The sequence below is a fragment of the Limanda limanda genome, chromosome 5, assembly GCF_963576545.1.
Source record: "Limanda limanda chromosome 5, fLimLim1.1, whole genome shotgun sequence".
Classification (NCBI taxonomy): domain Eukaryota; kingdom Metazoa; phylum Chordata; class Actinopteri; order Pleuronectiformes; family Pleuronectidae; genus Limanda; species Limanda limanda.
Genome location: NC_083640.1, coordinates 16477346 through 16503719, shown reverse-complemented (window position 1 = coordinate 16503719; position 26374 = coordinate 16477346). Strand labels below are relative to the sequence as shown.

General features: G+C 42.3%; 1 protein-coding gene across 3 annotated transcripts; it reads left to right on the top strand.

The window, feature by feature from the left end:
• Positions 1 to 256: 256 nt before the first annotated feature.
• nipbla (NIPBL cohesin loading factor a) lies at positions 257 to 25222 on the top strand. Of its 3 annotated transcripts, none has more exons than XM_061070927.1 (49): positions 257 to 615; positions 2192 to 2263; positions 3834 to 3982; positions 4175 to 4340; positions 4771 to 4871; positions 4989 to 5100; positions 5225 to 5388; positions 7291 to 7439; positions 8209 to 8296; positions 8575 to 8793; positions 8936 to 9175; positions 9265 to 9440; positions 11476 to 11689; positions 11829 to 12005; positions 12163 to 12336; positions 12799 to 12960; positions 13070 to 13176; positions 13260 to 13346; positions 13508 to 13739; positions 13871 to 14022; positions 14119 to 14199; positions 14397 to 14497; positions 14637 to 14766; positions 14861 to 14943; positions 15042 to 15174; positions 15578 to 15721; positions 15886 to 15972; positions 16315 to 16535; positions 16715 to 16817; positions 16983 to 17081; positions 17248 to 17394; positions 18616 to 18750; positions 18918 to 19016; positions 19127 to 19180; positions 19275 to 19383; positions 19489 to 19619; positions 19881 to 20021; positions 20143 to 20236; positions 20420 to 20574; positions 20720 to 20810; positions 21015 to 21188; positions 21291 to 21481; positions 21718 to 21825; positions 22134 to 22334; positions 22518 to 22664; positions 22799 to 23181; positions 23271 to 23445; positions 23641 to 23838; positions 23935 to 25222. In XM_061070927.1, the coding sequence occupies exons 3-49, from the start codon at positions 3919 to 3921 to the stop codon at positions 24295 to 24297; spliced, it is 7062 nt and encodes a 2353-aa protein (XP_060926910.1). In that variant the 5' UTR covers positions 257 to 615; positions 2192 to 2263; positions 3834 to 3918; the 3' UTR covers positions 24298 to 25222. The 3 variants fall into 3 exon arrangements, with proteins under 3 accessions (XP_060926910.1, XP_060926908.1, XP_060926909.1); XM_061070925.1 differs by having other exon boundaries at positions 9265 to 10016; XM_061070926.1 differs by lacking the exon at positions 257 to 615 and adding an exon at positions 1121 to 1253 and having other exon boundaries at positions 9265 to 10016.
• Positions 25223 to 26374: the final 1152 nt, after the last annotated feature.

Here is a 26374-nt window from a genome sequence, read left to right as displayed (position 1 = left end):
ACACCTCACCTCTCTACACACAGTCCATCTTCTCCTCGGACACTTAACACGTGATCATTTGTTTATAAGTGTGTCTGCAGGCTGATGTTTGCGTTTTGAGCTGAGGCTGAATTCACAGCAAACTTGCCCTGCAGCGCCCCCCGGAGGCACACACGCGAAACGCTGCATGGCATTTTGTTTGGCGCCGATGGAGGGAGTCACTCCTGAGATCTTTGGTCAGTCAGACGGCAGAACTTCCGGTCGGCATTTTGTTCTACGAGAGGAGAGCCTCTTGATGATCGCAACAATCGTCATATTTCTCGTTTACTGTCGAAATTGGCTGCACTCGGTGTTCACGTCGGCGCAGACCGACTGAAACTCCGGAGAACGAATGTTTCCCCGCGAACGTACGTTGGAACATTCCCCCGCGAGTGACGGAAGAAGAGCGAATCAGTCCGACCCGGATTATTGTTGATAGCTAGCAGGCTAGCTAGCTGAGCGGCTAGCTGAGCGGCTAGCTGGCGAGCCAGTCGAGTTCCTTCTGGAGGAGCTGCGAGAGAGAAGAAAGGGGGAGCTAGAGATCCGGACACCAACCAGGCGAGAACATTCCCCTCCCTTCGAACGCAACATCCGAAGGTAAATACCACCCCCCGTGTCTCTGTGTAAATCCAACTTTTTCATTTGCGGTTATTTTCCGCCACGTTAATAACAGCTCTGCCGCGGGACCACCTACGGCGTCGTTAATCGTTGACCGGGAGGTAACGGAAGCTAGCGAGCTAGCCAGCCCAGCTAGCTAGGTGTGTTTTGGCTCCGCGGAGGCGCACGGCCTCAGCTGGATGTCACTGGTCGAGCCCGGGGATCGGGCCGGTGCCCCGGGTCTAGTCTCCTGGCGGTCGCCGTCACACCGACTCCCTCGAGACCGGTGCTTTTTCTCCGCGCCCGGGGGGGGAAAGCTTTTAGCGTTTATCAGCCCCCGACTTAGCGCTTCCTCGTCCATTTTTTGAATCTCCTTCCCTCTTTCTGAACGGGGGAGCAGCGTCAGAGGCGAACTCTCAACACTTGGAGCTACTTAGCGCAACTAGCAACACATTAAAAACACGACAGTTGTTGTTAGCGAGTGTTTTGGCAGCTAGCGTTGGTGATTTCAGCGGCTAACACCAGCCGCTAAGTGTAGCTTCGCAGCTAGCCCAGTTAGCCCCGCAGCATCCACACAAGTCAACTTCTGGGAAACTGTATCGTTCGAGGTTTTTTACGCAAGTCGCGGGCTGCAGCTGGTAAGTTGACGAACTTGAGATAAAGTGTTAATTGAATGGCGACTGCAACTGCGTGCTAACGAAGTGCTGGGACACTCATTCGTGTTGTTCGCCTCCCGCTGTTGTGTGTTTGTTTTCGCTGGGTCTTTTGACAGGGCTAACGCTGCCTCTGGTTTTCACTCTGTGTTGGACTGTTTTGACTGAGCTCGGGTTCACGTTGCCTCGGTTGTAGTAGCTCCACATTTGGCTGGTGTTATTGGGAATTGCGGGGAATTTGTTGCATGTCCACAACAAATGCAGCGTGGTGTCTTCCCTGCAGACACCAGTTTGCAGAGAGCTCACGGTGGCTGTGGCTGCTGGAGGATGCAGCCCCCCCACTGCCGCCGCCACCATCACAGTGCATCTGTTCCTTTGTGCTGCCTCCTGCTTGTCAGTCTCACAGCTGTCAGCCCAGCCTCTGCGTACCGAGGGAGACCACATAGAGAGAGCATGCTAACAGTGTCGCTGGCTAGTGGAACCTCAACAGTGTCAGTGTGTTGATCCGCTGCTGCAGGCGTGTGGAATCGGCTCGACGTGTTTACAATCTGACCCCAACGATCCGCTCCCTCTCAGGTCTGCTTGCAGATCTACACTGGTTCCAGTAAGATGCATGAGTTGCTGAGAAGGTTGTTGCATTCGTTTAGAAGTCAGTAAAAAGGATTTCCCATAAGGTCAACAGGGCTACCTACTCATGCATTCTTGGTTTGAAGACTGTATGGCAGCTGTGGCATTCATTGCAAATCTGAAAATGCGTGTGTGACAGTGAATGTTTTGATGCTCTGCACTATTTTTGTTGTTTTTGCGAAATGTCATAGTTCTGACTTCTGTACACAGAGCTTCTTCCAAAATTTTAGAAAAGAAGATTCATTTGAAGTTGTGTGTCCCAGAGTGTGATGCAGAGCCATGTTCTCTTTCAACAGATTGAAGGAGTGGGATTTTTTATCTGAAATGTCAGTGAGTCCACCCGAGACTGCACAGAATTCTTCAAAAAGGTATTACAATGTTTTGCATACTCGTTCATGTCACTGAGTTGTTATTATTGTTAATAATCATAAAGACAACTGAGAATGTTAGTGACACATTTAGATGTGGCTGGTGTGTAATCAATATGTAATTTTGATATCTGACGTGTAAACACTTGTTTTATATTGGTTTCATTGAGAATTATGCATTTACAAGGGAGCTCTGCACTGGCCTGCTCTCAGCTTGTCGTAGCAGCAGCCAGGTTTATCCCTGAAGCGTGGGCTGCGTTCACATATTCGGGAAATTGCAGCTGGCTTTTCCCTCTATTTTTCTTTGACCTCCCGTACTGTCTTCCTTGAGAGGTCAAGGACATGTAACAAGCAAAGAGATTTTAGACAGATTAAGTGCAGCACAGGGCCCTAATTTGTGCCGATTTATCATATTAAGCTGCAAGTGATTTGAAACTGCACAGAACATTTTCTTCAGTTGGCTACTTATTCAGCTGCACGGTATTTGTGATGTCAAGTATGTATAATTTGAGAAGTCAAATTGGGAGGGAAATTGTATAGAAAATAGTGGAATGTTGGTATTTATCCACACTTGGTATAGTATCTATCTACTTTATTACCAGGGCAATCAATGTCAAGGCTTATTTACTGGAATGCATTATTGCAGGCGCTGTAGAACATTTAAACATTTCTATGAAAATACAGTGATGTTAATATGGTGGTGTGTTTACATCTGTGTCACAGTCTGTTTTCCATACAGATAATGCACAGGTTTCTATCTTTATGCTAGAGATCAAAATGTACATGTGTACATAACATCTGCCATGAGGGTAAATCGGAGTAATCTTACATGACATTTAAATGACTCATAAGGTGCATCAATCAGTATAATGAGACTGACTTATTTCTCAAGGTTTAGCAAAACCCCCACAACTTAAAGATTGTATTTATTGCAACTTTAGCCTCAGTAAATAAATTGTTGTTTTGTTGCTGCTTATGGTTTGTAACCATATAATTACATAGTATGCAGCAGCAGGACAGTCTGATAGTTTGTGACCCTGTTCTTTAAACATAAGGCCTAGATTCAATCTTGTCATAATGTGCATTTGTTTCTCCTAAGACTGCACTCATGCTCGTGGCGTATTTCTGAACCTGTGTCCCTGTATCACGTGCAGAGAGAACTGAGGGTTCCCCTCTTATGGATAGGGAAGCATACGTAAATAATTATACAAATCAATAGAAAAAGGTTGAGGTCCTTTCCACCTGACTGACAAGATCCAATTAAACACATGTTTTTGTGACCTACAGATGATGTGGTAGACATAGCAGTGTAAATATACAGTCGCAAATATTCTGCCTTTTACTTTTAATTGGATGTCTTTGAATATTATTCATTATCTTATTGTTTTAACTCCTCCTCTTGTCTTCTTTATACCCTCTTCTATCTGCCTCTTTCCCCCTCTTTTTCCACCCTTCTCCCATCCATCATTCATACTCACCCATTCCCATCTTTTCCCTCCATTTCTCTCTCTCTCTCTCTCCCTCTCTCTCCCTCCCTCCCCCTCCCTCTCTCTCTCTCTCTCTCTCCTAGGTGTCAGGAGATGTGAGGACGGGTGTCGTCCATCGACCCCTGATCTACCTGTGTATCAACACACTCCCCCACCCTCACCTTCAGCATGAATGGGGATATGCCTCATGTTCCCATCACCACTCTCGCTGGGATCGCTAGCTTAACAGACTGTGAGTAACGCAGTTGTCTTGTGAACAACACTGTGACAGTTTCCCTTATGTCTCCTCTTCCTGTGAAAAAAGCCAAAATATTCTGAGTGGATGTCACTTTGCAATTGTGATTCCGCATCTTGTCTCCTGCCTTGTGTATTTATTTATCTTCCCGCCTTTGCTCTTTTCATCATCCCTCTCATCTCACCTCAGTGTTGAACCAGCTCCCCCTCCCTTCCCCTCTGCCGGCCACCACCACTAAGAGCCTCCTATACAATGGGAGGATCGCGGAGGAAGTTACCTGCCTGCTGGGCTGTCGGGATGAGAATCTGGCCTCCCAGCTAGCCCATGGCCTCAACCAGGTGTCCACAGAGCACATGTGAGTATACAAATGAGATTGTCTGTGTGGCAAAAATCTGTCTGGATTTTTAACAGAAAGACAGTCTGTGTTACAGCTTGGGCACCATCGTAACTACGCTTTTAAAAGGATTACTAAAAAAAAAAAGAGAGACCACAGTTGGCGTTTGGAGATCAAGTGATGAAGTGTAGTTTTATACAAAAAGATGAATCTTGAATTAAATGTCTTAAGAGATTTAACACTTATGCCAGAATACATTTTAATACATAATCTGGGGTTAAATATATTATATGCAATTATTATATAACATCTGTACTCTATAATGGTTTATAACAGTTTGCAATTGAATCCCCAATTGGAAATTGCATTCTATAAACTGTTTGAAAGAACAAAATTGAATCCAATCTGGTGTGTGTTGATGTATATCATTTGCATTTGTGCATGCTTTCAGAGAGCTGAAGGACAACCTGGGTAGCGATGAGCCAGAGGGAGACGCACCACTGTTGCTGCAGACCATGCTGGCCAGGAACCCTGGCATCTTCAGGGAGAAAAGTATGGAGACACATCCAGTACCGGTTGCACATTATGAAACAATGGCATAAAATTGTATAGATACGCTCCATGTTGATATTTTATAAACAAATGAACTGTTTTTTAATTCGTAAACAGATGTGATGCAACAGCCAATGGTACCACCGTTCAAGATCACCCAGAATTCCATGCATAGCCCTGCCCAGTCTACAAACTTCCAGCCGGCTGCAATTTCTCCCAGTCCGTCAAGGTAGGTTGTGCAGCCAAATATCTGAAAGATATTACAAAAATACTATTTCCCAGTTAATTCTGTAACTTCTCTCTGCCGCCTTGCTTACCTTCTCCCACTCTGTCCTGTCCTTTGTTTCTTCCAGTCGGTTTGTTTCACCTTCGAGTGGGTCCAGTAGCCGGTACATGGGCCAGCAGAACAGTCCAGTACCCAGCCCCTACACTCCTCAAAGCCCCGCCCCTGGTTACATACAGCAGTATCCTCACCAACAACCACCCAGCTATAACCAACACCAACAGATACAACAAGGTGAGTGTATATATGTGTGTGTTGGTTTTGCGTGCATAGTATGGGTCTGTGCCTCCGTGTACATGATGTGTATGAGTTGTTTAAAGACAGGAGTTTATTTTCTGATTTGCTTTGCTATAATTTGCACATGTTTGGCTAAAGAGTTTGTTTGTTTATTTAAAGAGCTTATTTGAGAAGATATATCCTGTGGTGTAATTCAATGCGTTCTTATTATAAACTTGACAATCACAGTTTCGCTTTCTGACATGATTAATTTCTGGTAGATTTGATCAGCTTCACATCACTTATAATTGAAAGTGCATGTAAATCTGTCACATGGGAATTTTACACAACTACATTTGTGACATTGTCTGCTAATATCAGTGTTCTTGGTGGTGTCGTACTTTTGTTGCATGTTATCAGTGACTGTGGCTTTATGGGCAGTGTCCCGAACGCAATTCTGTTCCTTGTTGAGCCACTGTTTATGCTAAATGCTAAATTCACACTCCCTTAAGTTGCTTCACATTATCTCTCCTGTGTTGCCTCATTCCGCCATTGCTTTAATCTATTTATTTTTGGATTGATTTTAGTCTCATTTGTTTCCCAATGTTTAACCAGAGATTACCTGAAGGATTTATGAAACTAGGAAATTTCCCTTTGAATTCAGATATGCAGAATTTTATAAAATAGGGGGAATTGAAATAGAAAAAAGTTACAGCATGTTTAAATTATGTGAATGCTGAATTAGGTTTAATAGGCCAGTGTGATCGTTTTATGACTTTAACCTTAGGGCAGATGTTATTAAGGTGCTTTCAGACATTCACTGAATTCTGCAGATCCTCTGTATTTTCTCCTCCGCTGGATTCAACAGGAGCAAGTGGGGGGGTTGATGATGCTTCTAAGACGCGACAGACTCAAAAATGACAAAAACAAAAATACAACAACTATCATCTGGGGAAAAGGCGGTGACTCATGCATAGAAGACACTGAAAAAGATGTATAGATAGATTGTGGTGAAAAGAACCAACAACGATGTTGGAGTTCTGTAAACATGATCGTGTGATTTCCGCAGCGGAGTTAATACGTCACTTCCTGCGTATGTCTGCCGCACCAGAGTGCTCCACCTCTCACCTGAATAACGGGGAGGATTTAATGCTGTTGTGAACAGGCCTGTGCAGAGAACCTCTCGTTGTGTTATGCATGTGAAAGACAACTGCGGGTAAAGCCAGTAGCCAATTCATCGGATTTTAACCGGAGGTCAGGTCTAAAAAAACGGCCATTGTCACGGCTGGCTTATAACCGGATTGTCATTGTTGGCAGACATGCAAAAGTGCCGCAGACGATGATGTATATTTCAACCTGAATTTTAACACTGTTACGTAGTTATTCATTAGTTGTATTTGTGCTTCGTAGTTTAATAAATAAGGTGTTTATGTGCAACATTTTTATTTAGTGAATTTAATTATTCAAAGTTTTATGCTTTTATTGTCTTTGATACTTAAAATTATAAAAGATCCCATGTTACGGGTTTATTTGGCTTGAAAGTCTCTGCTCTCTGGACATTAATAGATTGCACAATTAATTCTCTAACAGCTGTAACTTTTGTGTCTTCTACCATGAAATTGGTTGACTTCCAGCCAATGTTATTGGTTCAAATATATCATACACTTCCACTTTACTGGTAAATATTTGACCTGCAACAAGAGAAGCTCTTTATTTCTCCCGGGTAGTGAATAACAGACAGCAGAATAGTTTCCATTGCATATGCAACCTATAACTGTAAGGGCCTTCTCTATTTATAGTCATTGAAGATTTCATTCACTTATTTTACTGGGTCTCAATTTGCTGGAGGGATCCTGGGAGAAGTGAAGCAGTTGAACCAGAAACATTTCTAATGTAAATTTTTCTTTAAATTTGTGACAGTGTCTGTAGCCAGTCCCATGGTTCCTGGTGGCATACGAAATATCCACGAGGGCAAAGTATCGGGGCAGATGGCCAATGCTGCCAACCACCACTCAGACAGACACGGCACTGAGGACTACCTTAACATTGTACACCGACTGGGCAGCGAGGTATGACTGACCAAGTCCTAAAAGGATATATTACAAGTTAACTTAAAAGCATGTATCATATTTGTGAGTCAATAACAAAGTCAGGGTGATAAATAATGGGTGAAGCTTCTATGAGCACATGAAAGTGCCCACTGTCATTTCTTAGATGACAACAGGCAGCATCTGTCAATGAACGTTGATGTGAGGAAATACAGCTGTTGTGTCTCAGACTACACAAACAGATTTAGACAGAATTCAGGTGCAACATTTTTAAAAACTGCTCCAGGCTAAAGTAAAGACAAGAAATGTCCAGTGATATTTTCGCAGGGGTGGTTATGTAAAGTTTAACAACCAGATACTGGGGTTTCTCAATAGAACCTCTTAAGCCACACACAGTATGTGTATAGTTATATTTGTTTGTTATTTGTTATGTTTAGGTTTTATAACTTTGTTCTCAATTCCTGATTTTCTAACTTGACACGGTTTTTCTGTCACTGAGGGGAAAATATTGCTATAAACATATCATATGCTGAATAATATGCAATGTGGTGTTCGGTTTAATATTAAATCAACAAGATGTTTCTGAATTGTTGGACATAATTTATTGACAATTCTAATTATTTAGGTCTCCAAATTACATATACTGTGTAACTACAATTGAGATGCACCTGTACGTTAGAGCTAGTGCTCGGTAATACAAGAAACCTTTGGGCAAAAATTAGATTTTCTTTTTAGAAAAAGGTTCTGTTTTTGTCACTGTAAAGCTCATGCTCATCTATATGTTGTCTAGGAGGGTGACTCTGCCATGAGGAATACTTTCCCTATGAGGTCTCCGCAGTCCGGCTGCTCCCCAGCAGGGAGTGATGGAACGCCCAAATGTAAGTCCACTGCCAGAGGATAGGAAGAACTACACTGCACACATCTACACTGCCTCTGGTCGCACTATTCCTAATTTCAATTTCACAGCAGCAGAAAAGTTTGTGGCCATCATCTCTCAAAAGTGTTACAAGTCCACAGTGATTTTCATTTCACTCTTTATGGCCATCTTGGTATATAGCACTGCATTTTATTGGATTAGAGTACCTCTCACACATGTGCTCTTCTACGTACATTTGAAGGGTAACTCTCTTGTAAATTTGGTGTTGCTCCCTCACAGCGGGTTCTCGCCCCCCACTGATTCTGCAGTCACCACCTCCCTATGCACCCTCACCGAGGGAGGGAGGCCCTGACCAGAAACAGCAGCTCCAGCAAAAGAAGAAAGCCCCAGCGGTGAAAGAGGAGAAGGACTTGTACGATATTGTCAGCTCGCCAAACAAGGACTCGACCAAACTCACCCTCAAACTGTCCCGGGTCAAGTCAAATGAGTCAGATCCAGGTAAGAGTAGACCTTGTTTCTCATTCAAAGCTGTACTTCCATATTTTAAGAACAAACTACAAATCTTGTCAGTCTGAATTATTGAAGCAATAGAAGTCCTCAGCACTTTTGTTTACAACCCTGTTTTTTGTTAATATCCCAGGTGACATGCCAGGTATGGACTCAGACAACATGGAGGCGGAACTGGGCTTTCAGCAGGTTCCTGTTCTTCAGCAAAACCTAGCAGCCCGGCTGCAACAGATATCCCAGCACGGTGGTACCAGTGGTCTCCAGCCTCCCAGTTCCCCTTACGACGAGGCGGAGTTGGATGCCCTCGCTGAAATTGAAAGGATAGAAAGAGAAACAGCTAGTGAGAAGTGCTCCAAGGAAGTGCAGGATAAAGGTGAGTAGGATATTACTGAATGTGAATAATGGATACAAACCCGTAACTTTGGCTGATTTTCTGAGTTTCATGTTTTTTCTGTTTTGCAGACAAGCCTCTGAAGAAGAGAAAACAGGACTCCTTTCCCCTGGAGCCAGGCGCAGGCGGACCAGGTGGACCCACAGGTGCCCCAGGAAGTGGATCAACAGGCGGAGGAAATGCTGGCAAACTGACCCCCCAAGAGGCCACTGCAGCTGGGAACGGTGCCAGCCGTCCTCCCCTCATGGTGAGCATCGACCTACAGCAGGCAGGCCGAGCTGATGGCCAGCTTGACCCCTGTTTGGCTGCCCCTATTCCAGCTCTTGAGGCCCAACGTTGGCCTGAAGAACCAGCTAGTGGGCCGGCTGCTGTGGAGGGTTCTGACACAGCTTTACGGTTGAAACCAGACGGGCGACCGGAAGTCATCAAGAACAGGGTTGATAAACATGACGGCAGGAGAGAAGGTCGGGATTCATCAAAGCACCGACACGATGATAAATCCTCTGACAGGCGAGGAGAGATGCCAAAGTCATCAAACCGTGGGGAACACGGACGAGACAGGGACCGAGAATCTGACAGAGATAGGAGGCATCGGAGCGAGACTGGTGGCCGAGACCGACGCTCTCCCGACTCTCGCTGCCGCAGTGACAGAGATAGGTCTGGCTTCCGGGCTTCTTCCACTGGAGAGCCTGGTCGGAGCAGCAATAGGCAAGATGGTTCCAAACCAGCCTCGTCTGCTTCTGGTGTTAAACTTCCAGATTCCTTCCCTGCTCAGCTCCTGGGAGGGCATAGTGGCGCGCTGAAGAACTTCCAGATCCCTAAGGTGATCTTGGTCGACCCCCCCCAAAAAAAAATCTACTCATCTACCAATCATTCAGCCGTCACTGCCTGCAATCTCACAAAACCAAAATATACCACTGCTCATGCTTCGTTTTGGTTTTTGCTTCTCCATCCATAAGCCTTTTGTTTATTCCTGGGATTGGCCTAAGATCAGTTAACACATTAACCCACACATCTGTTTAAAGTAGAGATGTTTCTTATTTAAATATTAAGTTGTGAGTCCTGTGTGTAAACAAAAGCAACTACCTTAAAGAAATGCTCCAGTGGTCATTTTTTGTGATGAGGATTATGGCTCAATATCTACTTAAAGCACTCGCTGTCAGTATTGTGCAGCACAAAATCTTTAAGCTTCAATTTATTTATTCTTCTCTTACTATCTCAACTGTCAACAAAGTGTTCAGAGATGTAACGCACAGCCACATGTCTTGGCACACAGTTGCATGCCCCTGTGTGCTGAGCTTTTCTGTGTTTGCTTACAAAAAACGAGCACAATTTGATTGTTTATTGTGTACAGTAATATAGAGGGTCACTTGTAGCAATGGACAAACATAACTGTAGTTGCGCAAGCAGCTAGTGTACTGAGGCCATATTTAGCCCCAAGTTAACGAGATTACACTGCCAGTTGTTTAATAGGACAGCCAGTGAAATCACCCTCACCACAAATCTACACCGATTGACATGTCTACTTAAATGTGGTTATCAATCCGACAAGTGCTGCATGTGCTGTGTAGGTGAGGTTTCCTGGCAGGACGTAGAGATGTAGCTCCATCTGATTGGTTATAAAGTAATTGTGAAGGAATTGTAATTGAATCATATTTAGTGAAAGTCAATCTAGAAGTTCTTATGGCAAAATACTAATTTGGTCTTTTTTTAATTCACATGAGTTGAAGGAATTGTTCGCCAACAGAATGACAATATCTGTTTGATTACATGTAAAGTTACCATTGTTGGCACGTGAGTCAATCACCTTCACCTAATTCAGTTCTGAGGACATAAATAATATAAATACCATCCTTCAGTCATACTTCTCATACAAACTTGCTGTATTGCGCCCACCTACCTCAGCCAAACTCTTATCTCAATTGTAAGCCAACAGAGAGTATTGCCATTGTTTTTGTGTGTGCTGTATGTTTTTGGCAACTGTCAGTGTTGCATGTCCAGTTTTTGCCTATCACCCTTTGTGGCTGTGGGGAGTTACTACCTCGGCACTGAAGTGTTGACAGTGTAATTTGACAATGGATTAGATATTACCCTTACAAATTAAGATCATTATAATTAGTGCAGTATTTCTTTAGGTCTTTGTTATTAGAACTTTACTGGAAACTAGCATCAAAATCGCTAATCTAATTTTGGCTAGTTTGTTTAAATTATATTATTAGATTTTTTTCCTGTTCTGTCCAGCACTGACTGAAAACTGACATTTGATTTTTTTTTTTCCTCAGATCAAACGGGATATGGATAGCAGTGGGTCAACTGAAGGTCAAATGTGGGGCCAGCCCAAGGTTAAACTGGAGCGGCTTGGTTTGGTGAAGGACTTTGAGAAGAGGCCAAAACCTGTTGTGGTTCTAAAGAAGCTCTCCATTGACCAGATTCAGAGGATCATCCGGCACAGCAAGTCTGGAAAGAACAGAACCTCATCAGGAAAGTCTGTCAAAAGTAAGACCAAGAGGCTGTTTACCTGCAAGCGTTTCTGCTAAATTTAGAGCATCTCCTGTATGGTGTTATCCACGCTGTTAAATACACAACTAGCTTTTCGTTCATAACTACTAATAATAATTTTATTATCAACTTAAAGGTGGTATGGACCCGGCAGTTCTGAAGGAGCTGCCTCCAGAGCTGCTTGCAGAGATCGAGTCAACCATGCCCCTGTGTGAAAGAGTGAAGATGAACAAGAGGAAACGAAGCACTGTAAATGAGAAGCCCAAATATGCTGAGGTCGACTCAGAAGACGACTTTGACGCAAACGGAGAGTGTGAGTTAAATTCTTTCAATTAGTATCAGTTCTTTGTCGTTTTTAGAAATATCCTTAAAGTGTAATGAACATTAAAACATGATTGATCATTTCAAGTTTTTGTTGTTAATATCAATTTGCTTTGTTAACGATTGGCCTGTATTTTCATTCTCTACAGCTGCAAGGAAGCGGCAGCGCAGAGAAAAAGACCGGTCCTGGGAGAATGAAGAGAGGGAGCGCCGGGGCTCAGGGGAGCATCGGAAAACCGGGCAAAGAGAAGGCAGACGAGGCTCAGGCAGTCGCTACCGAGACTCCGAAGAGGAGGAATCGCCGCCTCCCAGCATAAGTGATCGTATGTATTCAATTCACATCATGTCAAACTCTGTCTATTTGCTTTTTGACAGTGATAAAACTTTATTTGGAGTTTTTAGTTTTTTAGTCCACGACATGGCCGCAAACTTTAATATATTGAAAGTTGAATTTGAAAAAGAAAGAAAAAAAGTTTTGGATAATAGACATTTATAGGCATGGGTAATTGAAAGTGCTTAAATTTATATATTCTTTTTTTGTAAAAAAAATTGTTCTTTTTCGATATTTATTCAACCAGTGCTTACATTCAATTTGAATGCAAAAAAATGCATACATGTCAGTGTCAGGCTAATATGTTGAGCTGAAGACTAGAAAACAGATTTTTTTCTAAACAATAATGAACTTGTAAAAAGACAGTTTGGCAGTTCAGCCAGCATGATGACAACAGCACAATGAAAACAAAACGAATAGCCAAAGACTAATATGAAAATTCACCTCATTTAAGTTGCCAAAAAATTGAAGATGAAGGAGAAGCAGAAGAAACGGAAAGCGTATGAACCCAAGCTGACCCAAGAAGAGCTGATGGACTCGTCCACTTTCAAGAGGTTCTTAACAAGTATTGACAACATCCTGGAGAATCTGGAGGATGTGGATTTCACTGCCATGGGTAAATACCATTTCTAACTGGGCCCTGTGGTCCATTTTTCTAAACCAATCGACATCAACCTCACTATAAGTAATTGTGACTTGTGTAATGTTTTTATTTGGTTTTCCAGCAGCAGATGATGACGAGATACCTCAGGAGCTGCTGCTCGGTAAACACCAGTTGAATGAGCTGGGCAGTGAGTCTGCCAAGATTAAGGCCATGGGCATCTCCGGCAGGGTACAGTATTTTATCACAGATTGTTGATGCATAATGCTGCTGTAGAGAGCTGCATGTCTAAATAATGGTCTATGTTGTTGTAGATCCCATCAGACAAGCTGGTGAAGCTATTAAACATACTGGAGAAGAATATCATGGATGGGTCCAGGCTCACCACCCTGATGAACCATGTGAGTCCCCTTCCTCTGTTTTTCTTTTTTACATTCTTTGCAGTGGAACTGATTTACAGAATTTTTGTGATATACTTGACAAATCAATACAGCATCCATTTCAAACAAATTTAAAGCAATAATACTGTCACTGGTCTCATCCATTTCCTTTCTGACCTCAGGACCATGATGCTGAAGATGAGGAGAAACTTTGGAGAGACCTGATAATGGAGCGAGTCACAAAGTCCGCAGACGCATGTCTGACAGCTCTTCATATCATGACCTCAACACACATGCCGAAGGCTGTCTACATAGAGGACGTCATCGAGCGGGTGCTACAATACACCAAGTACCATCTTCAGAACACACTGTATCCACAGTATGACCCGGTCTACAGGGTGGACCCACATGGAGGTGAGGACACTGCTTCTTCATTTTAGTTTTGCAGTGACAGCCCTCAAGGATTAAAATATAGACTAAAAATGGTTTTAGGATCAAAAACACTGTGAGAAATGTATTGAAAGGGATGTTTCCCGTTCATCTAGGTGGCTTGTTGAGCTCCAAGGCAAAGCGTGCGAAATGCTCCACACATAAACAACGAGTGATCGTCATGTTGTACAACAAAGTGTGCGACATCGTCAGCAACCTTTCTGAGCTCCTAGATATCCAACTGCTTACCGACACCACCATCCTCCAGGTGAAAATTTAAATTGTATGACAATTCATCGTTATATGTTTAGGTAGAAAAACTGAATTACAAACCAGATGATTCATTGACTCGCTCTTTTTCCAGGTTTCTTCTATGGGAATCACTCCGTTCTTTGTGGAGAATGTCAGCGAGCTGCAGCTGTGTGCCATTAAACTAGTTACAGCAGTAAGTCTTAATTTTCCTTTTGGGAACTTACAGAAATTGAGGGTTTATTATAAACAATGCTCATGGCCATCTTTGGGTCACTTTATCCTGAGCACTGCTGCAGTGTCTCATATACATCCCTCGGTGTGTAACTCTTGCTTATGTTCTACAAAGCAATGAAGGTAGAGACTAACTGCCTGAATGAATCCTGTCTCCAGGTGTTCTCGCGTTATGAGAAGCATCGGCAGCTGATTTTGGAGGAGATCTTTACCTCTTTAGCCAGGCTGCCCACCAGCAAACGCTCCCTCAGGAATTTCAGGTAATGTTTTTATCCACCAGCGCTGCATAACATTAGTAGCAGAGGTGATTATTTCCTAATAAGAAGGCCTGTTCCCCGCCACTCAGTTTTTGTCTGGGTCATGCACATGATTGTGAATTCTTGTGTTTCCTGTTCTTAGGCTGAACAGCTCAGACCAAGATGGCGAGCCGATGTATATCCAAATGGTGACGGCTCTGGTGCTGCAGCTGATCCAGTGTGTGGTTCACCTCCCCAACGAAAAGGACTCCTTCGAAGAGTATGACGCCAAGGTAGGAGAGCAAGCCAACACACAAAAACACCACATGAAAAAGCAAATGTTAAATGCTTGGAAATACAAATCCCCTTTTCCTTTTCTTTGCTCAGGTGGATCAAGACCTATTAATAACCAACTCGTATGAGACGGCAATGAGAACAGCACAAAACTTCCTCTCAGTCTTCCTCAAAAAGTAATTAATGACCCTTGACCCAATCTTTAGCATCCTGCTTTCCCTTTGTCCCTGTTATTTCCTGTGATGACCCCCTCCTCTCACCTTTTTCCTCTCAGGTGTGGCAGCAAGCAGGGAGAAGAAGATTACCGGCCGTTGTTTGAGAACTTTGTCCAGGATCTGCTCTCAACAGTGAATAGGCCAGAGTGGCCTGCTGCAGAGCTGCTTCTCAGTCTGCTTGGTAGACTACTGGTTAGTATGAATGAACACTTTTCTTTAAACCGGAAATTCATCTGTTAGGGCTTAAGCGTTTCCAACAAAAGATGATGTCGATTTTTAGCAGGGAACATTGAACAGTCTTTTGATGAAAGGAAACTCTTAAAACACCGAGACATGGACTTCAGAGGTTGCAACTATTTATTTGAATGACATCCTTCCTCTGCATTTATTTAATTTATTTTATTTAAGTCATTTTCGTACTTCTGATTTTGGACTTTAACATTGACTACACAATTTTATTTTTTTTTTAAACCTGTAGCAATGGATTCTTATTGTCTTTTGGCCTGAAAATGAATGTGTGTAAAGTGATAACTTTCACCAGCTAATTTCTTGCGGACATCTTTTGTCCTTGTGTTCTTTCTTTCTGTCTCATCAGGTCCACCAGTTCAGTAATAAACAGACAGAAATGGCTCTGAGAGTAGCATCTCTGGATTACCTAGGCACAGTGGCCGCCCGTCTGAGGAAGGACGCAGTCACCAGCAAGATGGACCAGAGATCAATTGATCGTATTCTACAAACGGTAACCAACACCTCATATTTAGATTATGATGATGATTACTTTAAAGTGTCAATATAGTGACAAATATAATAAGCAAATAAGAAAATGTATTTTCCAATTTAGTCCCTCTTTTGCTTGATATTTCTCATTTACGTGTTTTTGCTTTTCTCTTTCTGATCCAATAGTGTCAAGGTAACGATGAGACCCAGCAGCTGCAGAAAGCTCTACTGGACTACTTGGAACAGAATGCTGAGACAGATGCTTCACTGGTGGTGGGTGTACATTAGAGTGACTGTGCAAGTGGTGGCTTTGAACAGCTTTAGATATCGGAAATCTATGAGGTTGTTCTGAATTTACTTATTCAATTGAATGGGCTATTTAATCTTGTGTGGAACGTTACTGCCAATTCAAAACATAGAATAGCATCCTTTAAAGTTGTAAACCCCAAGTTCATGGTAACATCTGCTTGAATTGCTCAACAGTACGCCTCTATAAAATTCAACTAGCATTCAAGTGTTGTCTTAAACTCTCAACTATTGATATCTTACTCTAAAGAAATACCTGTATGCCTTGAATCATCTCCATCTGATACTGAAACCCTCTTTGTTATTTAGTTTGCTCGAACGTTCTACATTGCCCAGTGGTTCCGGGACACCACCACAGAGGCTGAGAAGTCCATGCGGAACCCGCATCCTAAGGATGAGGACTCATCGGATGGACCACAACACGCCAAGGAGATGGAGAGCACCGGTGAAATTATGCAGCGTGCTGAGAAGCGCAAGAAGTTCCTGCGCAACATCATCAAGACCATGCCTTCTCATTTCACAACACTGAAGTAAGGATGTGACTGTCTCGGCAAAGTCACCCGTGTCACTCAGGATCTTATTAAATCATTCCAATGTTTTATCATGACATTGTCCTGCTCTTCTTTTGGTGTCACAGTTGATTGTGAGTTACAGTCCCTGCCAGTTATCTGACTGTATAATGTCCTTCCTCTGTGTCCTTCTCCTACAGAATGAACTCTGACACTGTGGACTATGATGACTCTTGCCTGATCGTGCGTTATTTGGCCTCCATGAGGCCGTTCGCCCAGAGCTTTGATATTTATTTAACACAGGTATGATTTTTTTCTTACCACAAGTATCTTTTTAATGAAGAACAACAACCACATATAATGAATTGTAAATTACTCTGTAGTAATCACAAATTATAATATTGATAATAGCAGGGCTTACTGGTTTGATGCAAATATCTGTTGGTGATATTTATTTAATTTGTATAGATCTTGCGAGTCCTTGGGGAAAGTGCCATTGCTGTGAGGACTAAAGCCATGAAATGTCTGTCTGAGGTCGTGGCTGTGGACCCCAGCATACTGGCAAGGGTATGTGAGGATCTGTGTCTGTAAAGACACTTTGTCATGCCTGATAAGTACATTCTTCTGTGTACTTTCTAATTTAGTTCTCTACTATTCTGTTGTATATGAAGTGACCTCTTAGTCTTCTTTTTCCTCATGCTGTCTCCTGACACACTCTTTTCCACTTCTGCAGTCTGACATGCAGCGTGGCGTCCATGGTCGTTTGATGGACAACTCCACCAGTGTGAGAGAGGCAGCTGTGGAGCTGCTCGGCAAATTCGTCCTCAGCAGACCCCAACTCACTGAACAGTACTATGACATGCTCATAGAGAGGATACTGGTAAGTTGCCCAAACTGACTAATTCTCGACACATTATTGCATTGTTGGGTCTCACTGTCCCCATATGAACCGTGCATCTCATTCATTACTTCTCTTAAATGAATGAGCCTTGTTTGCGATAATGTTTTCGTTTTCGCTGCATCAACAATGATCTGTAGGTATTATTGATAGTTCATTGATTAGGTCAAGTCTACCATCTCTCCCTACCAGCTATAGTGTAATACAGTCTTTGGGTGACACGACTGTGATGTTAATGATTGTTCTGTGGACTGGCAGAAGATCAATATTACACAAGACAGCTCACATCCCAAATGTTTATTCATCAACAACCTCATACAAACCAAGCTTTTTCATGAGGTATATTTTAGTTGTGGTGCATTTATTGTGCAATCTAACATGCCCACAACATATTTCACATATTCTTAGAATCTCAGTGAACTATTCCCATTGACAATTATTGTAGAAATTAAGCTGCTGTTTCAGGCACCTTTTTAATTCATATACAAATGAGACTGACAGGATATTTCTCTGTTTTTACATGAAGAAGCATCTGCAGTGATTGAGTTTGATGAAAAGTTGCTTGATTGTGGATTTCTAACATTTATTAAGGATAATAGAAATATTTAAGTCAGCAGCTAGTTTAAAAGCAGGATGCAGTCAAGGTCATTGCATGTCCTTTGTAATGTAAGGTATCGATATTGAAATGTGGTCCAACACAAAAGCCTGGTTCTTATTCTTTGTGCTCAGCATCTGAGAAGTGAACACATTGGAATTGTTTTGCCTGTTGTCATGGAAATGTTCAGGAGGGTTCATCAGAAGTTCACTCCTCATTACAGTCTTATACTGCCACCTATTGGCAGACAAATGCTGTTGCAACCCATGCGAAAATGTAAACTAGACTGGCATTCATGAGGCCACATACTTCTGCCAAGGCCAAACAATTCTACACACGTACGAGATCTTAAAATATAAAAAGGAAAGGACGTAGTTTTTTACATCAAGTCAGTTATCTCTATAGTGATTGATAAAAATTCCCCCATTAAACGGATTCATATTCAAATTTAATGGGTTTTTGCCTGGACCCTTCATCTAGCTTAGTACATTTTGCATAATCTTGCTTACATATAAACCAAAAATGGGTGAAAACAAGAACCATATGTCTATATAATATTTGTATAAAATTGCAAAGCCTTAATTACTTGAATTGGCTTTGTTTACTAGGACACTGGTATCAGCGTAAGAAAACGAGTGATAAAGATCCTCAGAGACATCTGTCTGGAGCAGCCAACTTTCAGTAAGATTACTGAGATGTGTGTGAGGATGATCCGTCGAGTCAACGACGAAGAGGGTATCAAGGTATGGATTAACTGCACCTTTTTCCTTTTTGAGCTATAACTTGCAGTCCTACCATTATTATTTATATTCTCGGCTTTTCAATATATTTTTCACAAAACCTGGTGCTTAAAAGATTTGCAACAAGTGCAGATCTCAACTTATGACACACAAACTTTTATTATTCATAGAAATTGGTGAATGAGACATTCCAGAAGTTGTGGTTCACTCCGACTCCAGCCCACGACAAAGTGACAATGACCAGAAAGATCCTGAACATCACCGATGTGGTGAGTTTCAGCACTAATTATAATAGACATCAACAAAAAAGGAAAGATCTCTCATCAAACACTTGCCCAATATTATATTGACATTGAATTCTTGTGTGTGATTTCTTCAGGTTGCAGCGTGTCGAGATACCGGCTACGACTGGTTCGAGCAGCTTCTTCAGAATGTAAGTATTTGATTTGGAATCTGGGCTTCACCTGCTTGGTAAAATAATCACTTATTAAAATCTTTTATAATGAACATTGTCTATCTTGCTCTAGCTTCTCAAGTCTGAAGAGGACGCATCATACAAACCAGCCAAAAAGGCCTGTGTTCAGCTAGTTGACAATCTGGTGGAACACATCCTCAAATACGAGGAGTCTCTGTCAGGTATGCAAGTTTACCACCATGTTTATTCATAACTAAAAAAACATCTGTGACTTCCGGGAATAACTTTTATTGTATATATTTTTACTCTTGTTTTTTGCTCTGTAGACAGCAAGGGTGTAAACTCAACACGGCTGGTGGCGTGTATCACCACCTTGTACTTGTTCAGCAAGATCAGGGCCCAGCTTATGGTGAAACATGCCATGACCATGCAGCCCTACCTGACCACAAAGTGTAACGTAAGTTGGGTCTATTAAATACATTTTGTTATTGCAGAATTATCAGGAAAAACAATAAATATCAAAGTAAAATCGATGATCCTTTAAATCAGGCTGGAGAAATTAACAAAAATCTAGTAGTGAAAACACAGATTGATATTTGTTTGACATTCTCTCCCATAATCCCCGTTTGGCTATTTAAATACTACTAATTGATTCATATTTGGTGCCTGAACTATCTGAGTTTCGTCAACAGTTATTCTCTTACTGTTTCCTTTGCAGACTGCCAATGACTTTATGGTCATCTGTAATGTGGCCAAGATCTTAGAGCTTGTGGTACCCCTGATGGAGCACCCCAGTGAAACTTACCTTGCCACCATTGAAGAAGACCTCATGAAGCTCATCATCAAATATGGCATGACTGTGAGTGGCACTCAGCCTCTTTGATATATGAGAATTCATATATGGTGCACCTCTGTCGAACCTGGTTTGCTGTTGGATCAGTTTTGTTGATGTGACATGCTTTTCTCCTTCCTCTCTACAGGTGGTCCAGCACTGTGTGAGCTGTCTTGGAGCTGTTGTTAACAAAGTGACACACAACTACAAGTTTGTCTGGGCTTGCTTCAACAGATTTTATGGTGAGCACTGTTTTTGCAAGCGTAACAGCAATCTGCGGTGTTGAGCTTTGAAGTGTCACAGTACAAAAGAAGGAACTATATCAAGCTGGTCCATAAATGAAGTGTATCCCCAAATATATTTAGGAGAATGGTAAAACTGTAGAATAATCTCTGTCCACTTACATTATTTTCGATTTTTTCCAGGTGCACTTAACAAGCTTAAGGTTCAGCATCATGAGGATTCTAGCAGTGCAACGTTAGTAGCAAACAAGCCTTTCCTGCTGCGATCACTCTTCACTGTGGGTGCCCTGGGCCGACACTTTGACTTTGATCTGGAGGAGTTCAAGGGCACCAACAAGGTAGGAGAGCAGTTGATGCCTAATTATATTTCATATTTTAGACTAAACCATAGTAAAGTTATGGATTGTCACTAAGTACAGATACTACATTTTGATCGAAATGCAGAAATGTACTCTGGTGTCAATATTTTCTTATGTTCAACAGGTTGTTATTAAGGAGAAAGTTCTCGAGCTGCTGCTGTACTTCACCAAACATGAGGACGAGGAGGTCAAGACCAAAGCCATCATCGGCTTAGGCAAGAACACAAATATTAAACATAATGATGTTCCACAAATGTGAAGATTAGAAAGGATGAAGACATTGGATGTTATTGTGTTGCTGCGTCACTGTCCTACAGTGTCATGTTAGGGCTGCAGTTGTAAGGTCAGATTTGTACATGGAGACGGTATTGTTTGCTTGTTCTTAAAGACCTTTGCTCTTTGATATTCTCTCGCCTCAGGTTTCCTTGTGATCATGCATCCCAGCCAGATGTTTGTGCCTGAGGTGAAGACATTGTACAATGGCATCCTGGCTGACAGCGCTTCCTCCATCAACCTCAAGATCCAGATCCTCAAAAACCTTCAGACATACCTTCAGGAGGAGGACACGCGGATGCAGGAAGCGGACAGAGAATGTAAGACGTTTGGTGTATCAAAAATACTTATATTACCTCAGCTCTGGGAATATGTAAACTGTTATAGAACAGATAATAAACACATATTTTTCATGCTTGCAGGGAAGAAACTGTCCAAAAAAGAGGATCTGAAGGAGATGGGCGACATTTCTTCAGGGATGAGCAGCTCAATAATGCAGCTTTATCTAAAGCAGGTGTTGGAGGCATTCTTCCACACCCAGTCCAGTGTACGGCACTTTGCTCTCAACGTCATAGCTCTCACACTCAACCAGGGTCTCATCCATCCTGTACAGGTAAGAAGTAAATCATCTTCTTCAGTTACTGGTGACTTTCTGTCTGAATATATTCTTGTGTGTAAGCATTTTCAAGTCTTCAAGTGATCCTAAAATTAACCAAGATCCTTAATTTTATTTGCTGTGGTACATTTTTATCCCCCAGCACTTCGATTTAAACTTTTTATTGTATTGTAAACAGAGTCATATAAACATATGAATGTGAACGTAACATTATTTTCATCTCATCCGTGCAGTGTGTACCCTACCTCATTGCAATGGGAACAGACCCTGAGCCCAGCATGAGGAACAAAAGTGACCAGCAGCTTTTGGAGATTGACAAGAAGTACACAGGATTCATCCATGTGAGTTGATTGATATGACTCATGTTGTTACTCAGTGACTGAAGCTGGTTAAGACATATGTACCTGGTTCAGTCATTCTGATTTATCCTTTTGGCCGTCCAGCATCATGTGACAAAATAAAAAAAATGACCCTATATCTATGTGAAATAAAAATATAATAAAGTAGCCATTGTTTTTTAAATTTTTATTTTGAATTATGTATTTCAGTCTCGTTGTTTTATTGGTGCATTTCCTTTGCTGCAGCTGCCTCAACAGTTGCCTGACATGCTTGGTTTGTGACACATCTCTTTGAACGTTTTCTTTCACAGATGAAGGCAGTAGCTGGGATGAAGATGTCGTACAACTTGCAGCAGGCCATCAATTTGTCTCGCAAGGGCATCATAAGAGGTTTCAGAAAGGACGAGACTCATTCAGCACTCTGCGCCCACCTCTTCACTATGATCCGGGGGAACCGCCAGCACCGCAGGGCTTTCCTCATCTCACTGCTGAACCTCTATGATGACAGTTCTGTGAGTAAACCTGCACTCACCTGAATGTGTATCTGCACTGCTCATCATTAACAACATGCTTAGTCAAAATCGACTTTGTATTTGTTGTGTCTTTGCAAGAAATCCGTAAAGTGCTTTATACAGGAACACTGCGATGTGACTTTGTCCCTGGTAATTACTCTGTTTTATTATTTCTCTCGGCAGAAAACGGAAGTGAACATGCTGCTGTTTGTAGCAGACAACCTCGCCTGTTTCCCATACCAGAGCCAGGAGGAGCCTCTCTTCATCATGCACCACATAGACATCACCCTGTCTGTGTCTGGCAGCAACTTGTTGCAAACCTTCAAAGAGGTACTTTTTTTAATGTATTCTGGAAATTTGGATTGTGTGATGCCTCAAGCAATGCAGTTGAATTTTTTTAAACAAACTCCAAAATTTGAAATATTCGTACTGATTTTATTTGATTCTTTTTCCTGTCTGTGCAGCTTTTGTTAAAGGAGCCGAAGCGTAAGGAGAAAAAGGTAAAGAAGGAATGCAAGAACACGACAGATGGGGAGGATGGCGAGGAAAAGATGAACTGTGATTCTCCAAGGAGCGACGACAGAGAAAACGGCAACAGCAATGATGAGGATAATGACGGCGAAGATGTGGTACGGCGGCCTAAAAAGCCCAGAAAACCTGTTGCAACAGTGGCCTCGGAGTCCGAGTCTGATCTGGAGGATCTGGATGTGGATGATGCGGAAAAAGTAATGAGGCTCCTCCCAGATAACCCTGGCAGTCTCTTGGACTTTGCTAACGCCGTTCAAGGCATCTTGTTGTTGCTGGTGCTCAAACAGCATCTGAAGAACCAGTATGGATTCTCTGACAGGTAAGATCGACATAACGTAAGAAAATACCTAGATTTTTCAGTGTGGGTCACGTGTACCACTCTAACTGAAACATTCCATCTTCCAACAGTAAAATTCAGAAGTACTCACCGACTGAGTCAGCCAAGGTGTACGACAAGGCGGTCAACAGGAAAAGCAACGTTCACTTCCACCCTCGCCAAACCATTGACTTCATCTCCAACAACATGGCTCACGCCACACTGACAGACGATGTCAAGAAGCGGATAGTCAAACAGTACCTAGACGTAAGTGATGAAGCTGTAGCTCACTGCGGTGCCTCAGTTTCCTTTACGTCAAAGACTCAAGTTAATTTGGGTTTACATTTTTAAATGCAAGATGATTTCTAAGAAGTATTTTACATGTGGTTCTTAGATATTGACAAACTGCTAAGGAGTGTGAAGGTTGTCTCAAAATGACTTTCTTGCCATTTAACTCCACAGTTCAAGTGTCTGATGGAACATCTGGACCCAGACGAGGAGGATGAGGAGGGAGAAGCGTCTGCCAGCGCTAACATCAGAAACAAAGCCATAAACGCCCTACTGGGAGGCTCCGGCCCCATGTCAGGACCCAGTCCGCGCAATCAGGCAGGACCAGAGACCGATGATGATTATAGTGATGGTGACGAAAGGACCCCAGGGGTGAGATAGATGCGTTCAAACACACTATTTGAAAAACACACAAAATTGTTAAAGTGGAAATGGCTCAATGTTTTTTTTTTTCTCTCCTCCCTGCAGTCCTCTCGAAAGTCAAGGCGAGCGGTTGACCCCTCGGACCCCGGCCGTATGAACGAGACAGTGGATGCAATGGATGTGATTGCCCTTTGCTGCCCCAAATACAAGGACCGGCCACAGATAGCTCGAGTCGTCAACAAGACCTCCAGTGGTTACAGCATCCACTGGATGGCAGGCTCCTACTCGGGGCCGTGGGCCGAGGCCAAGAAACGCGATGGCCGCAAACTGGTGCCTTGGGTGGACACTATTAAGGAGTCGGACATCATTTACAAGAAAATTGCCTTGACCAGCAACCACAAACTGAGCAACAAAGTAGTACAGACTTTACGCTCACTGTATGCAGCGCGGGAAGGAGGGGCTAGCTAATGGCTCCCGTGTGGTGTTTTTTGTTTTGTTTTTTTACCCCTCTGCTCAATTTCTACTTTATCAAAATCATCCTTTTTCCCTGCTCCTGCTCCTCCTCCACAACCTGCCACCTCCAACGACACAGCCAAACTTCACTGGATTCCTACCCTCCTCCTCTCCTTCCTCATTTTTGTAAGAAAACACAAGAGGGCAAGAATATTTGACACTACATACTTTTACATGAGTTATTCTTGCAAAAATGACACAAAACATAAGACTTATTATATTAGAGGGACTGCTCATGTTTTGTTTGTGTATAAGTTCAGAGGATAGAATCCAGAAGGCATTAAAGGAATAATTCACCCAAATTATCCCTTAAAAAGGCTATCAGAAAAGAGACCTGGAGGGAAATGTTTTGTCAACATTGTTGTGGGAGCTCCTTCGCTGTTGTGCAGCAGATTCTAGTCGCTCATTTCTACTCCCACTGTATCATAGTTTAACACAACAAAAACTAAAATGTTTATATCTCTGAAGACAAAAAAGCTGTAAAAAAAGAATAAAACCTTAAGTGAATGTTGGAAATTAGTCTTTTTGATGTTCTTATTAAAGTGTTTTTGGAGTTTATTATACTACTAGCACCCTGATGGTTTTTCCTTTTAGCTTTTAGATATTTGAAAGAAAAGTATGAAAAAAGAGAAGAAAAAAAATAAATAAGAATTTTTATTTTTGTTCACTTTTATTTGTCCATGCTGTACAATGGCAGAGTCCTCTGAATATAATTTATTCTATTTCGAACTAAGCATGCAGTATATGTGGCCTATTGCAGGAGGATATTTTGTAAATGTAGATTTTGTTGTATTAGGTCACCCTAGTAATAAGAGGAAAGGGGATTCATACCCTTTTGGTGGAACAAATACTGCAATAAATTTTCTACTTCTCTTTGTCACTTGTCTGCTCAAAGTGTTAATCTGATCTTTTCAGTTTACAAGTGGAAGAAAAATATTGGAGCTGATAGCATAAAAATAGAAACATTTATAGACCTGAAGTGCATTAAGACAGTTGATCACTTGAGGGAGAGCGCTGACAAATAGATGCTATAGCAGTCATCTATGAGTATTCATAGACTTGGATGTAAAGGGAAACTAAGAATGGTGTAATTTGGGGTCTAAAGTGTTTAAATTGCCACCAGTTAGTTCGTTTTTGTGCACTTTGGAGAATCTGGCTACACAACATTGCATCTATATGTTGCCATGTTGTTTAATAGGATATTCTTATAAAGACTATTTGGCACTTAAAACTGTAAGATCACGTGACAAATCCGTCGGATAGGTTTATGATTTTCAAAGTAATACTTAATGCAACAGAAAATGTACTAAACCAGAGGACTTTCCTAATATCGTCAACCTTCGGTTGTCCTACTCAGTCGGTTGATATTTGTCTATAGAAAAAACAATGCAATGAATCAATCAAACTTTATTTATATAGAGACTTTCATACAAATCAATTTTTGAGGTGATTACAGAACAGAGGACTTTCAAAATGAGTTAAACATTCGGATTTGGACATAAATTACCTCATACAATTTACCTGCCAAACAAAAGTGTAACCTTGGACTCAGGGGCGGCTCCTGGTACAGGCGACATAGGCGGTTGCCTAGGGTGAAAAATGCAGAGAGGGCGGCACAAGAGACTGAATTATCATGACGTGACACATGCAATGTAAAACAATATATTTACGTCACATCATAATCCTCTAACCCTGGGACGCACCGGAGGTAGAAGCGCCGCGAAAATCGGTCCGCCTCATTCCTCGCCCATGTTCGCACCGGCAGCGTAATGCCGGGAAGAACCGGGAAGCGCCGCTGCCACACACACACACACACACACATGCACATAATCTCCTGTGGGGGGCGGCTACAGGCTTGCGTAGGTCAGTCACCTGTGAAGACCAGCATCATTTACCCCTGAACCAGCGCGGAGAAATGCGCTCCCTGGGCCGCAGGGATGAGCCAGCCCCACGCCACTACGCTGCCATGGGTGGAACCAGGACACCAGTGGACACAGGAGCTGGGTCCGAACTCATGTGGTGTTGGCAGGAC